We start from the raw sequence: 14,921 nt of genomic DNA, 5'->3' as shown, positions 1-14,921 counted from the left end.
TCTTAAAATATTTATTATAAATTGTAATAATTGTTTTAAGAAAAAATATTATTTTTCTTTTAATTAAAATTTGAATAAGTTCTATATTTATCAAACCATGTATTTTCTGGAATATGCATTTGATTGGTACCACAATATTGCTAACCCTCCGATTATACAATTTGAGTATTATAAAACAATTGAAATTAATAATATTTATTTATATATTTACATATATCCATATATTCTAATTATTATTATTAATTATTAATATTACTATTTTAAATAATATATATATAAATTGATATAATTGTAGTAAAAAATTTAATTTTGGTTATGTTTAGTTGCTAAGTATTCAAAAAGTATATGAAACCTTATTTTTTAAGTAAACTATGCTTTTTGAATTACTGGTGAAAATATTTATTTATAGGAAAAAAATAAAGGGATACAATTTATCATACCCATTTATAATTACGCTTATATTCTGTTGTTAGTTTTTTTTTTTTTTTTTTTTTTTCAAGAAAATGATGATCTATAACTGCAAATCGAAAATTATACGAGGTATTTGTATTTTAATATATATTTTAACATTGTAGTGTAAATTTTTAGTTAAGGTTATTTGTTCTAAAAACCCATTGTTTTTACGAATGTATGCATTAAAAACTTTTAATTTAATTTGTGCTTGATAATTAATATCCATGTATCTATCTCAATTAATTCTATAATAATTGGTTTTGGGGGTTCAACAATATTCATATTTTTAAATAATTGTATATGAAAATAGCTGTTTTAAAAGGTAATATTTGTAAATATAATAAAAATAATATATATTATCAATAGTATGCAAGTATTGATGGATATGATGTGTTCCAACTCTGTAATATTATTTATTTAATTTTAAACAATATACTTTTAATATTTGATAATTATTTGAGAACATTAAAATGTGTCGAATTATATCTTGTATAATATAATTTGCTAAATGTCCACTCCTGCAAACTGTTATTTATATGAATTTTGACTTAAATTTTTAAAAATGTAGTTTTCCAACTAACTAAAATATTGATTCATTTTAATTTCCTATAATTAAAAGTTTTATTTTACAAGTATAAAAGAAAACATTTATATAATATTTTTATTATTATTAATATTGTTCAAGGTGCAGTTTTTTTAAAATTTAGTTTTATTTCAAGAGTGGGTTCAAAATATATTTTTCCTCTAAAAAGTGTCTAAGTATATATTATTACATTTTAAATCATAGATATTTTTCAAATTTAAAATGTTACACAAGTCAAGTGTTTTCCATTCCTAGTAATTTTTCTGTAGACTATAAAATATACTCAATTCATAAAATTGTTCTAATAGTTTTTAATTGAAAATAAGAAACAACAGTTCATTATTATCCATTTTAGTTTAATATTTTCAAAAAATAATGGATGCTTGGAAGATAACAGCATATGATTAAATATATTTATCACTTTATGAACAATAATTTTTCTTATTAAATATTGTATTAAATTTAAAAATGCCATACTTGATCTGTTTTTATTAGAGCTATATATACATTTTGAAATGTTACGAAGAGGGCTGCTTCAAGAGGGACAAGGTATGCCAAAGCACCACATTTTACCTTACTAAAATTACACGAAAAAAAAATAACTTAACAATAATAACAAACAAGTACGTATGGACCGTGTAATGATTTAAATTCTAAAAATAAAGGCTTCATTAATAATGTAAAATAACGGTTGGTAAAAAATATTTGTAATTGTTATTTCAGACTTATTCTGAAAACTTGCCGTATTACTTACAAAAAACTAAAATTTAATTAATGTGTATGTATATTCTTAATTGTTATTATTCAATTTTTTTATTCACATCATTCACATTGCGGTGTACCAAAGCACACTCCGTAAATCCACCTATGCATATTATAATTTTTAAAGATTCTAAATTATGATTGTCAATTTTACTTGTTATCATGAAAATATTGATAACATATGTAATGGGATGGGGGTAGTTGTTCCCCCCTAACATTGATTATAAATACTCATCCAGGTAGATAAACAATTATTGTTATGTACTGTATTGTATTTTGTATTGTTTATCTATCTTGATGGGATTCATATTGTATAAAATGACAGAACAGTATAGTTTCCTACGCATCAAATAAATCTCAACTCTAAGTTATCAGGTTAGATTTAGTTGTTAATAATATTTTAAAATTGATGTAGAATAATGGGATGTGCATAATACTCAAACTTAAAAATGTGTAAATCATGCGAATGCTTAAAATTTTGTAACAGCATTTTTTACTAAATTAATTGAGAATTTAATCTTTTCTGAAGAAAAACAAATGTTTGGATTTAAGTGATTTGGATAAGAATCAAGGTAGAATACTGGGTGCCATTCTGATGTATGCTCTTATCGGTTTTTCCTGTTCTAAGTCAGTTTTATACCCATTATTTATTGGATAACGACTGTATTTCTTATGGATTATAGAACGTGAGTGCGAGGCAGGATCAGAAATGCATTCTGATAGGCTCTATATAGGTGTCTCACAAGTCAAGGTTTATTTCGTGAAACGGTAAATCATCAAATCTCATATGTAAAGGAAAATACAGGAGACCAAACTCAAATCATTGAAACGTCATGGTTGGACATGAAAATGATATTATTGAAGAAAATGAGGGGAGTTTTTCTTCATTATTTGGAGTCTCATCTTGATTACTGTTGCTAGCTAATTGACGGTAAGTCAAGATAGTACTGATCTATTTCTCGTCTTGTTGGAAGACATTCAGAAGGTTTTCCAACAACAAAATTAAGTACAGTTTAAACAATTTATGGTAGAACCCATACTGAAACAAAAATAATCCATAGAGCGGTTACTGAAGTGCTACCGAATACTGGGTAAAAAAAATCCTCAATTCTATTGTCAATATTATAACTTTCTGTTATACATTTCATCAGTAATATATTATTGTTTCAGGTAGCATATTGTACTGAGTTCATTATGTGCTTTGTTAGATAGTCTCTATATGTAGCTATAGCTCTACGTGAAACTTTGCTAGGCTTATCCTTTATAAATATGATAGTTATCTATACTATTACCTTAAGCTAAGATATTTATATATATATAATATGATGTATATTTATGTATATTAGAATTTTTTGGTTACCTATACATTTTCATAATTATTATATATTACGATTGATTGATCAAAATATAATTTTTTAGTATTTTTATGTTTTATTTTAAACTAAATCTCATAATTTTCTTGTTTTTTTTTCTTTTGAGTTATTATTTTATTACACAAAATATTAATATTTTTGGTTAAAATAGTTTTTGAATGCTTTTGATTGTACACAAATAAATGTGATTTATATAAACAATTACTTATGCTTGAAATTAATTATAGGTATATAAGTAATTTTTGTATATTTTTTTCAATTTAATTGAATTTTACATCATAAAAATCAAATTTTATTTAATAGACTAGTTAATGATTTATCAAAATTATGAACAAAATCAAATCCAGAGCAACAAAGAATTATAATTTATATTTGTATTATATTAATTTTCTTTGCTTTTTGATAGAATAATATAATCTTGTCATATAATGTATTAATTAGAAGTTTTTATAATATTTTATGATTTATCTAAGGTTTTTTGTAACTAGTCTAAAATACATTTAATTATGTATTTTAATATTTTCATTCACTTCAAACATGAATTATTAGTTGGTATATTTATAAAATGGTAAATATTAGTAAATAGTGTACTTGTTAAGATCTACAATTGTTCATTACACCTTTAGTTAGTGGCGTATCCATGGGGAGGGGTGAGGATCAGAAACCCCTTCATGAACCTGAGATGGTAAATTAACTTTTACATGAAACACAGTTTTTTCTTTACATTTTTATATTTTAGAATTTTGACTATGCATATTAATAGTTGTTATAAACACTATAAATGTATTATACACACACTACACACACATACACAAGTTATAATATTATGATTATATTTAGATACTTTATTACTATTTTGATCATTTTTGCTTGGGAACATATTATTTAGGTTTTCTACAATGGTTGATTCTAAATCGGTCGTCTGGTCCCGATAACTGAAATAAAAGTGATATTATTGTCTGTATTCAAAGTTTATTTTGGGTATACCTGTTGCATACTCGGCTTGCCGATCATTTAACACAAGCACCTTATTGTGTAAAACTAATAGTTATTAGTAATTAATTGGTACTTGCCCGTTGGTGTCTCACTGTTTTACTTACTACTCGTTTCTTCGTTTATATTTGACATTTGTATTCTATTATATTTGTTTTATTTTAATTTGACATAATTCTAAGACGTCTAAACATTCCATTATGGTAAGATATTTTTAAAATTTAATTTTTAGTATACCTAAGTGATTGGACAGAAAATATTCTAATATCTAATATTTCTGTTCTTATATTAGTTCCTAGTTCCTAAATTGTTATTATTATTAGTATCATTATATTCAAATTCTTTAACAAATAAGCAGACTAGAAAAATTAATTATTTTTTTTACCCAAGTCAAAAAAACTAATGTCAACCAGACTTAAAAATACTGAAATCAACACAAATAGTAGTCAAAATGATAGTGATAAGATTAAATATATATAAATTTGTTGAACCCCCCCCCCCCCATATAAAGTTCCTGGCTACGCCAATGCCTATAGTTATAAACTAGATTATGTGTATATTCATTGGTATATAAATGTAATCATTGTGGTCATCCCATTGTTCATTATTGGAGCTCAATTATTTATTGATTATAAATTAAAATATTATTATTAGTTTTGAAAATAAATTATGATTTAATGAATTGAATTGTGATTCTTCAACTGCTTATACATAAATTTGAATTTTATGATTTCAGGTATTTTATCTGAATGATCTGTTTACAATTTAATATTTTTATTATTGAACAAGTACATTGCATAGAAAAACGTTATAATGCAAACCAAACACGAAAATAAACAAGATAATGTTGACTGTAAGATTAGATTTAAATTTGATTTTGAGGAATATTCATGGAATAACAACAAAAATGTGGATCTGCAAACATGTGGAATGGCTAGAAATGCATTGAACAAAATTGAAACTGAACGAAAGAATATAGAATATGATTTAAAAATATTAGAAGCTCTTAAACAAGAGACATCAGTCCAGAAGGACATTTTATTTTCTTTAATACAGCTAAAAGAAAAATTGACAAATAGAAATGAAATCCATTAATACATTTAAAAATATATTATTAAAATTGTAATAATTAAGTTCTGATGAATATACAAATTTAGAATCTGAAATTAATAGCAAATGTACTTATTTTCAACTAATAATTTTTTTAAATTTAAGTTATTACAAATTATATACATTTATATATTGATGTATTGTATGTAACTCATTAAAATATTAATTTTTTTTTTAAGCAATCTATTATAGTTATAACAATAAGCTTAATTGATGAAATAATGTATATATATATATATATATATATATTCATGGAACACAAAGTGAAGGAACCTCCTACTAAAGTTATTTCAATAAGATAATTATTATATTACACATTTACATTATTTATTTTTTTATATATAGTATTCATAATTTAGTCTCTCGTTTGTTGTGCTAATGAGAGCAACATTTTAACTAACTTTCTTTTATAAATTAATTTATAATATAAGTAAGTTCAGCATGTTAATTAATAGTAGGTATTGGTAGTGATAACTAACTTTATTCATGTTTGGTATACAAAGTATAAATTTGTTTTTATTATTAATATGTTAATATTTTTTAATAATAAAAATCAAACTATGTTGTCATAGACATACATTAACTATTGAGTTATTGGAGGTAAATATTAATTGGTTAATTCAATATAATTGATTTCAAGACCATTTTCTAAGTAGAGAAATATAGTTAGATTCCATTATTTTTAATTTTTAAATTGTGACACCGCATATATTTACATATCATGCTAATTATTAACTGATTGTTACATTGCCTTATACTGTAGGCTATATATGTATATTTAATTTATGGTACTTATAGATAATGTGCCTAAAATGTCAAATTTTTAGTATAATTATATTTGATTATTGGCAATTGGTATATTGAGTTTTATTGAATAATTTTTTTGTCATTAGAATAGAATAATCAAAAAGTGTATAAAAATCTAGTTATTATTATTTTACTTCAGTTTTATTAATATAGATATTTACATAAAATTAGTTAAGGAATATTGTTGGTATATTGTACACATATTTCTTAAAAAATAGACACTAAATGTTAGTTTTCAATCATATTTAGTGTATACCATTGACAACTATAGCAGCATGTTCAACTTCTATTATGCCTATTTCCCCATCCTCGGCGATGATCATCTTTGTACTCATCGCGAGCATTTAGCCTTTGTCTTTCATTTTCTTCCTCTTCCTCATTTAATTTGTCTTCTTTATCTTCTTCTTTTTCTGGCCCTTCTGTCAATTCTTGTAAACACTTGGTATTTTCGGCAGTCGGTAAATGCCATCTAATAAAAAATATTTTTTTTTATAAATAATAAATGTAAACAGAATCAGTTTTAATAGAATCATTGTTTTTAAACTTACATCCCATCGTTGATTCGTTTTTGACAGAATTCTTCGACCGTCATTGTAGGTAAGCTTGGGTAACCAGCACCAAATATTTGTTTTTGCATTTCATTTTTTGTAATTATAATAGGCATTAGTGGTTTTGGTTTAATTTTTTGTGCTTTAGTTTGTTCAGGGTTATCTTTATTCTCATGCTTCAATTTATAATGCAGAATTCTCATTTCAGCTTGGAGTGAATCTATTTCTTCCAAAGCTTTACCAACATTGTATTTTAACAAAGAAACAATGTATTTTCTTTTCATTTCATCGTCTACAGACTCCGAATCATTTTGTTCTTTTAATAGCTGCAACTGTGATTCCATTAATTTTTGTTCTTTATAATTTTTTATTTTTTCTGCACGTCTACGAGCCATGAGAGAAAAGTCCATTGTAGCCTGAGTAGTAGTTTCTTCTGAATCTGTATATGCTGATGGTAATACAATGTCAGATATTCCATAATCTTTACATCTAAAACCATTAAAACAATCAAAAAGTTGTAGGTTTACATACAAGGTAACACAAACAAACCTATGTGTTTCACTTACCTCTGAAGATAGTCCCTGAAATACACTTCGGCTGTTTTAACAACATCCAGTCTGTTACCATTGTTTGTTAGTTTCAAGGCTAATGACCCTAACATGAATGGTAATAACATGTATTTGATGTCTGTAGTTGGTATTTCTTCGATATTTTCATTGTCGCTGAACATTCCAGCAGCTGACACAAGTTGTGTTGTATGTTCCAATATTTTCATACATTTAATTATTTTATACTGAAATCAAGGTAAAACTGTACTATGAAAAATAACGGGACAATGGCAACGCACAACAATATGGTGCAACACTAACCTGTGTTCCGGATTCTTTAGCGGGTTCGGTGGATTCGCAAATACTCTCATAAGACGCCAATCCTTGGTCAAAACATTCAGACAAAGAGAGGTTCTGAAATTCTACAGACATCGATCCTGTAGCCATTATAATAACTTAAACTATCCTACACATTCGTTTTATTTCCTATTTTTCTTGTTAGCAGTTTAGTGCCAAATAATTTTGATTTTTGATTGTTAACTGTTATTGTACGGAATTAGACGCGAACCAAACAATTGTTATCATTTCTGTCGGCTCACTTATCGTTTCTTATCAATTTATTTTTATATCGACGGCTATTATCTTTGAACAATGCTGATGTCAAAGCCATACAATATTATATGTGTCAAAGCCAACCCACATTAACACTATAGAATGGAGTAGTTAAAGATTAATAAGACTAATTAGTTTAAATACGAAGTCTATTATGTGACTAAACCGAAACTACTAAGTCAATGAGTTAAAATAATAGACGTTATTAACTATGTTAAGTTCAGGATAACACTATTAATGCTATTGTAAGGCCTCAAGAAATATTCAAAGTATTATTATTATCGACTTGGCCCTGGGCTATTAACGTCAAATATTGGCACGAATTAGCCGTCGGTGACTCTATTTAATAATTTTTAAATAATTGCTTTTAACCAGATATAACATTTTACATCTTTAATGCTACTATCAAACATTATTCAAAATAGTTACTTAATATAATTTAATACGGATTGCAAATGGAAAAAAGAAACATCAACTAATATTTTAATTCATGTTAATTTCCTATTTTTTTGTTCATACTTTAACTATCTACCATAGTTTATTTTTATTGTGAATTAAATTCGTTCTACTTATTGGTGTATGAAAAACTGAATTATTTGTATATATTTGTACTTAAGGGGTTACATGTCAAATTCCTTTTATATTCTGTTTGATTATTAGGTTATTGATGGCTGGTACATACGGATATTTTTTTTATTACTATTGTGCAATGTGAATTAATATTTAAGTTGATCATTATTTCTCATTTATGTCTCAACTTATTGAAAGTACTACACGAAAATATATGTATACACATTACATGTATCCTACGGTTTTTGTAATATAGCATGTATATCTACTATATTTATTATTATTACATTTCTATTGTATTAAGTACATATAATTAATTTTGTTGCTACTACCATATTGGTAACTGAGCCTGGATAGCTTGGCTATATGTATGGTGTATTTTTCTAAATTTATTAATACATTTAAAAAATATATAAAAATATATTTTATTTCTAACAAATCATTTTATCATTAATAACCAAATGCATTTTAGAAATAAGTTATAGTTCATTAAAAAAAATTTGTTATTACATCTGTTTAGTAAATATATTGAATTTTTATTAATTAATGTCTAACAAATGGCATTGACTTATTTAAGTATTAAGTGAAAATTCTAAAAATATTGTTTCTCTAGAATTTTTTATAACCTAATATTATCTAAATTTAAAAAAATTAAGAATACATGTTTTAATGATATAAACATATTATGCAAATTCATTGTTCAAATTATATTATTGTAAACTAAACAAATAGTAAACAAAAAAATATGTACTAATTACATCATTAATTATCAGTTGGTGATTTAAAACTGAGTGGGGGGTGTTGTTGTTGCCTGGTGGTTAATTTTTGATAAATATTATCAAAGTACGTTTCGCTTTGGAGTAATACGTGATAAAAAAATGTCAAACTTAGGTTACTTTAAAAATTGTTTTTTACTATTTAGTAGTTTTTACTAACAACTATATGCCATCTATATAACGTGTTTAATTAAATGTTAATAATATCATAACTATATGAACTGTAAATTATATAATATTTTTAAATTTTAAATAGATTACAAAATGTTAAACCCTCTTATTTATGGCGTTGAGTTTCAGGTAACCAGTGTAAGGATAATTATAAGTTAAATTGTTCTAATGTTTGTATTTACATTTGTAGGCAAGATCATTATGTTCACTGCATGCTGATGTGGATCAAGTAAGTTTTTTAATTGGAACACAGTCATTGAACACATCTAATCAAGTGCATCTCGTAAAACTGCAAGAAGATACCAATACTTTATGTCCACAAGTATGTTCTTTGAAAATTAAAAATATGTATATACTTTTAAACAATTAGTTGTGTAGAGTGTAGACTTATGAAGCTTTTCATAAAAGTATGTCACTATTGTTGGAACAACCAACTTAACTACTTTTTTCAAATTTTTATTTTAACTAAATCAATTTTTTTTAAATAATAGTTAAAAAAGAAATTATTAGAAGTGCACAAAGTTTAAGTTATGAGGATTTATAATTTTGTAAATTTTACAATGCTAGTTAATGGAGAATACAAATTCAAAATATTTGCTAATTTCTTATGAAACACCTTCTGGAGAAAACTATTTATCATTATTACAATAAATATTGTTAAATTTGATTAATTTAATTCCAATATATTATACTTGAAGTAAAAGAAAAAAAAAATTGAATAGAAATTTCATATTTAGTTTTAAAACATATGATTGAAAATTATACGAGGCCTATAAGTATGTTCATAGAGGATGTAGAAAAAAGGTGGGCAACCCTAAATAATTGGGAGAAAGGGCAAAGGAGTAGAAGAAGTTTTAAAAACATAAGTTTAAATCTTATACTTAACTCAAAAGTAAATGATTTCCTTCAAATTTTGTTTGCATTAGTGTTATCAATCTAAAAACACCTATCTATAGTTCAAAAAATATGCTAATTTCTTGTACACAGAGATGTGGTGACAGATGATTTTCTGATGCAATTGCTCCAACTCTAGAAATGTATAGTAGGGTTGGGTACTTCAGGGCTGTAGGCTCGGGTTTCAAAACTATATTCCAATAACTTCCTATTTTGCTTGTAGTACATCCATAAGTAACAACCACTGAATAGTTTTTATAATTATATGACAAAACTATTGATCAACATTATACAGTGCACAGAAATAGATTTTAAAGAAAGTACATTATTTTTGTGATGGTTGGTGGATGGGGTGGTTTTATATAATCGCGCCAAGGAATGATATTTTGTTACTATACTACTGCTTGTACATTATTTAAATTTAATGTAGATTATTATACTTATTCCTTGGTATTATTTGTATTGATTTGATCAGGCCCTATGCTTCATAATTTATTGATAAATCAATTTCTATGAGAATTTTTAATAATTCAATTTTAGATATATGATCACAGCAGTGGTGAAATATGGTCCTTAGCAGCTTCTCCTACAGACAAGCGTTTAATATCTACTTGTTATGCAAGTATAGAACGAGATTGTGAAAAACATACAGCTCTATGGAGACTTCCAGAAAATGATGGTCATTTAGAAAATGTCCTTAGTTTTCCGTCCGAGAAGTATGGTACTGATATTAAGGTATTCATTATTGTTTTATTTTTTTAATTTTGTAATTATTTATATTTTAATTTATTTAGGTGACTACATTTCATCCTACAAATGAAGCATTTATGGCATCTGTTATTGATAATAATATAGTAATGTGGGATGTTGGTCAAAGTGGAGTTAAAATTGTATGTACTGCAGTATTAGATGGTAAAGGTGAGAAATTGATTGTATGTTTTATTTGGGAAATTATATTTACACTAATAATTTTGTACATACAACAATAGTCAATTCTATAAATTTTATTGTATGATATTGAACATTAATTTTCAATTGTTTAATAGGTCAACCAAGGTTTACTACAGGAAAGTGGAATCCACAAAGTGTTAATTTACAATTTATTACTGCTGATGATTGTAACATTAAAGCTTGGGATTTAAGGTCACAGGCCAAAATTGCTTGGAGTTTGGATGGAGTTCATACTCAAATTATTAGGTATATAGTATTAAATTGTTAATTATCCTCTTTGATCTATTCATTAATAATATATTTAAGTGATGTTTATATTTAATGCAAAAAAAAAAAAAATGTTAGGTTGCCAAATATATATTTATGTTTTTATTTATTTTTTATTCTTAATTAAATAATAATAAGTTTGATTATTTATTCATAATATATCATTTTATTTAGGTTTCTTTGAAATATATGTCATATTTATTAAATTATTAATTTAAAACTTAAAAAATTGTTGACTTCTTGCTTATAGTAAAACATATGAAACAAATATTTAACATTCTGAAAGGCAAAATTTACTAATTTTCTTATCTATATTTATGAAGTGTTTTTTCTTTATTATTATAATAATATTAAAATAATTTCAGAGATTTTGATTTTAATCCAAATCGTCAATATTATATGGCAACATGTGGAGATGATGGGTATTCCAAATTCTGGGACATACGTAATTCTAGTCAACCATTAATATCTCGAGCTGATCATTCTCATTGGATTTGGTCACTCAGGTAATATAACTTGAATGTATAATTATATTATTTATTGAAATTATTATACAAAAATTTTGAAAATTATTTTTTTTATTCTTTGAGTTTTCATAACAAAAATACATAAATAAATATTAAAAAGTTACTTTTACATTTATCGAAATCTATCATAGTAACATATTAAATTTAATTACTCCTATAATGACTATATGGATATTGATGTTGATTTTAGTATAATAGGAAACATCTATAATGACCAATTATTATTGATATACATTTGATAAAATGAAATTTATGGCTGGTATATATTTTTTTTGAATGATAAATATTAAATTATAGTTATATTTATATTATATGTAAATCATAACATTATAAAAAAAAAAAAAAAACATATTGTAAGACCTTGTAAAAAAATCATTCTGAATCTACTGATTTTATCTCCATAAAAATAGTTTCTGTTATTAGGAAACTAAAAAAAAAAAAATTTTAAAAAATCTCAAAAACTGTATGTATATTTGTATAATTTCAAAATAAAAATCACTTTTAAGTACATATATGTATATATGTATATACTAAATATATTTTTATTTTACTACCAAGCAAGTATATTTATAATTTAGAAAAATAATCTATAATTTGTATATTTTGGATGATTAAGAGTGTCACATTCTTGAGTTTGTTGTTAATTCAATAACTTGGTATTTGAAATAATGGTTAAATACTGTTGTAGTACATTAAAGTATGAGATTGCCATTTAAAATCTAGTATGCACTTTCATTTTGTATGGGGTCTATTATAAGAAGGTTATACTGTATTAAATAATAAATAGTACAATTTTATAATCGATAATTTTTGGTTTTAGTTAAAATGATAATATTTCCATTTCTGGAAATTTTGCTTTACAAAGATCATTTAAATTAATTTTTGAGCAGAAGTGTAGTTATTTTTTATTATAAGGAGATCTCTATGTTATAGGATTCTGTTATTAAGAGGTTTTACTGTACATTAAAAAAAAATTATCAAAATAAGATATACAATAAAGAAATATGAGAAATTTTACTATGAAATATAAAGTATTTAAATACACTTTATTTTTAATAATAGGTACTTGAAAAATGTAAGTTATTTTAAAACAAAGATTCATACATATGCATCATATAGAAATATGTTTTTTCTTGGTAAAATAATAATAATTTTGGTTTTTATGATATATAATGTTATTTTGACCTATTTTTATTAGTCTTTTAAATGTGATTATATGTGATTTCTTCTATACTTTTTTTTTTAATTGTATTGTTATTATATGAGTGTTATTTTACAACAAGACATTCACCTAATGTTCATGCAGATAATAAAATGTTATGTCATATTTAATAGTTTATATTTTTTCTTCAGTCAATTAGTGTTTTATTATCAATTTAGTTGATTAATTTTTTATCTCTTGATAATTTAATTTATAAATAATTTATTGGACGTAAATAAACTATTATTATTATTATTATAATTGCTAATTTGATTGTTAATAACTTGGTTAATTTTATTGATGCATTACATTTAAGCTATTTGTTTCAACTATTTTATAAATTTTTTTATATTAATATAAACTATTACATTTAAAGGTACAACCCAGTGCATGATGAATTAATTGGAACAGCTTCAAGTGATGGTCAGGTTCTCATTACACGTTTAGTTGGAATTTCTTCTTCAGCCATTGAAAATGAAGATCTAAAAACTAAAACTTCCATTGAAGATAAAATAGTTGCTACGTGTGATCAGCATGAAGATTCTGTGTATTGTGTTGAATGGTCATCTGCAAATTCATGGATACTTGCATCTCTAAGTTATGATGGTCGTTTATTACTTAACAAAGTACCAAAAGACGAACAGCTTAGAATATTATTATAAATAAACTATCTAAATTATACATTCCAACTGAATAAAATGTTATTATAAAGAGCTTTGAAACACTATGGTTTTGAAGAAATTAACTAACAAACCATTGTGGAAACTAATATTTATTGTACAAGTTAATGTTTCTTAAATAAGTGAAATAAGTTTAAGAATAATTAGTTAATTATATACTTTAATAATTATTTTTAAAGGCTGTGATATTGCATATTTTTTTAACCAAATATTCTATTCTATGATTTAAATTTAGTTATTTAAACTGGTTATCAAAATCATTACATTTTTTCAGTAGTTAATCTTATAAACTTGTAGGTACTTAACAAATATTTATTATATTATTTTTTCATTCATAAGAATATACTATTTTAATACGTTAAAGATTTTATATCTGTATTATCAACCTAAATGTGTTATTTTGAAGTGGTTTGTATTACAGTTAGAAATTTAACTATGATAAATGGTTTAATTATTATTAAATATGTAATTGTTTTAATTGTTTCTATTGTTGTTTAAACTATAACTTATTTTGTGTTTATTTAAACACCTATTATCACAATTAGAATTTGTTTATTATTGATTTTCAGACAAAGTCGAAAATTGGCAATTGTTTATTTTTTTCCAATCGTTTCCTCGGAACAGGGTTTTTAAGACATTTGCACGAGAAGAGTTTTAGCTCCGAAAAAAAAAAATGTATGCAATGTAATGTTGGTCCATCAGTTAAGACAATTGGTGCATCGGCAAAAAAAAAAAAAAAAAAAAAAAAAACAGCCATGCGGACCAAATTCAGACATCGGTTAATTAATGTTGAACGATCGTTTTCGAAACTGGTCGACGACCCGAGTAATTAACCAGACAGCGGTTCCAGTTACAGGCAGAGCCGAATCGACCGGTGCCGAACAGCGTACGGGTTAATTGACGACGGCATTTCAATTGGCACAGGGACGCGGGCGGCGCCATCTGGTGCACGGGACGCGGGCGACACGACTCCCCCGTTTTATTCGCGCACCCGAACGCCAACTCGCAGGCCCGGACCCGAGCCGCGTCACGTTGGCAGCGCTGTCGGCCGTGTCGTATCCGGGGTGGGAGTTTACAGTCGCGATTCTCTTGGCA

The 14,921-nt window shown here is 25.1% G+C and overlaps 2 protein-coding genes across 2 annotated transcripts; one reads left to right on the top strand and one right to left on the bottom strand.

Annotated features, from left to right (window-relative positions):
- Window positions 1-6,200: 6,200 nt before the first annotated feature.
- LOC112684510 (immunoglobulin-binding protein 1b) lies at window positions 6,201-8,038 on the bottom strand. The gene is made up of 4 exons (XM_025556066.1): window positions 7,499-8,038; window positions 7,196-7,422; window positions 6,630-7,118; window positions 6,201-6,550 (listed from the first exon to the last, which is right to left on the bottom strand). The coding sequence occupies exons 1-4, from the start codon at window positions 7,622-7,624 to the stop codon at window positions 6,361-6,363; spliced, it is 1,032 nt and encodes a 343-aa protein (XP_025411851.1). The 5' UTR covers window positions 7,625-8,038; the 3' UTR covers window positions 6,201-6,360.
- A 1,059-nt stretch (window positions 8,039-9,097) lies between these two features.
- On the top strand, window positions 9,098-13,945 carry LOC112684504 (EARP-interacting protein homolog). The gene is made up of 7 exons (XM_025556056.1): window positions 9,098-9,435; window positions 9,497-9,628; window positions 10,741-10,935; window positions 10,995-11,118; window positions 11,247-11,397; window positions 11,784-11,924; window positions 13,523-13,945. The coding sequence occupies exons 1-7, from the start codon at window positions 9,400-9,402 to the stop codon at window positions 13,806-13,808; spliced, it is 1,065 nt and encodes a 354-aa protein (XP_025411841.1). The 5' UTR covers window positions 9,098-9,399; the 3' UTR covers window positions 13,809-13,945.
- The last annotated feature ends 976 nt before the right edge of the window (window positions 13,946-14,921 follow it).

Source organism: Sipha flava, unplaced genomic scaffold (assembly GCF_003268045.1).
Source record: "Sipha flava isolate LNK unplaced genomic scaffold, YSA_version1 105_pilon_pilon, whole genome shotgun sequence".
NCBI lineage: Eukaryota > Metazoa > Arthropoda > Insecta > Hemiptera > Aphididae > Sipha > Sipha flava.
Note: the sequence above shows the minus strand (reverse complement) of the source record. Positions and strands in the feature narration are given on the sequence as shown.

Bases quoted from the DNA above. Each gene is read 5' to 3' on its own strand.
- LOC112684510 (XM_025556066.1), bottom strand. From the start codon at position 7,624: ATGGCTACAGGATCGATGTCTGTAGAATTTCAGAACCTCTCTTTGTCT. The intron at 7,119-7,195 runs GTAAGTGAAACA...TAATGGTTTTAG, and splicing joins TTCAGGGACTATCTTCAGAG to ATGTAAAGATTATGGAATAT. The intron at 6,551-6,629 runs GTAAGTTTAAAA...ATTTTTTATTAG, and splicing joins AAACGAATCAACGATGGGAT to ATGGCATTTACCGACTGCCG.
- LOC112684504 (XM_025556056.1), top strand. From the start codon at position 9,400: ATGTTAAACCCTCTTATTTATGGCGTTGAGTTTCAG. The intron at 11,398-11,783 runs GTATATAGTATT...AAATAATTTCAG, and splicing joins GTTCATACTCAAATTATTAG to AGATTTTGATTTTAATCCAA. The intron at 11,925-13,522 runs GTAATATAACTT...TTACATTTAAAG, and splicing joins CATTGGATTTGGTCACTCAG to GTACAACCCAGTGCATGATG.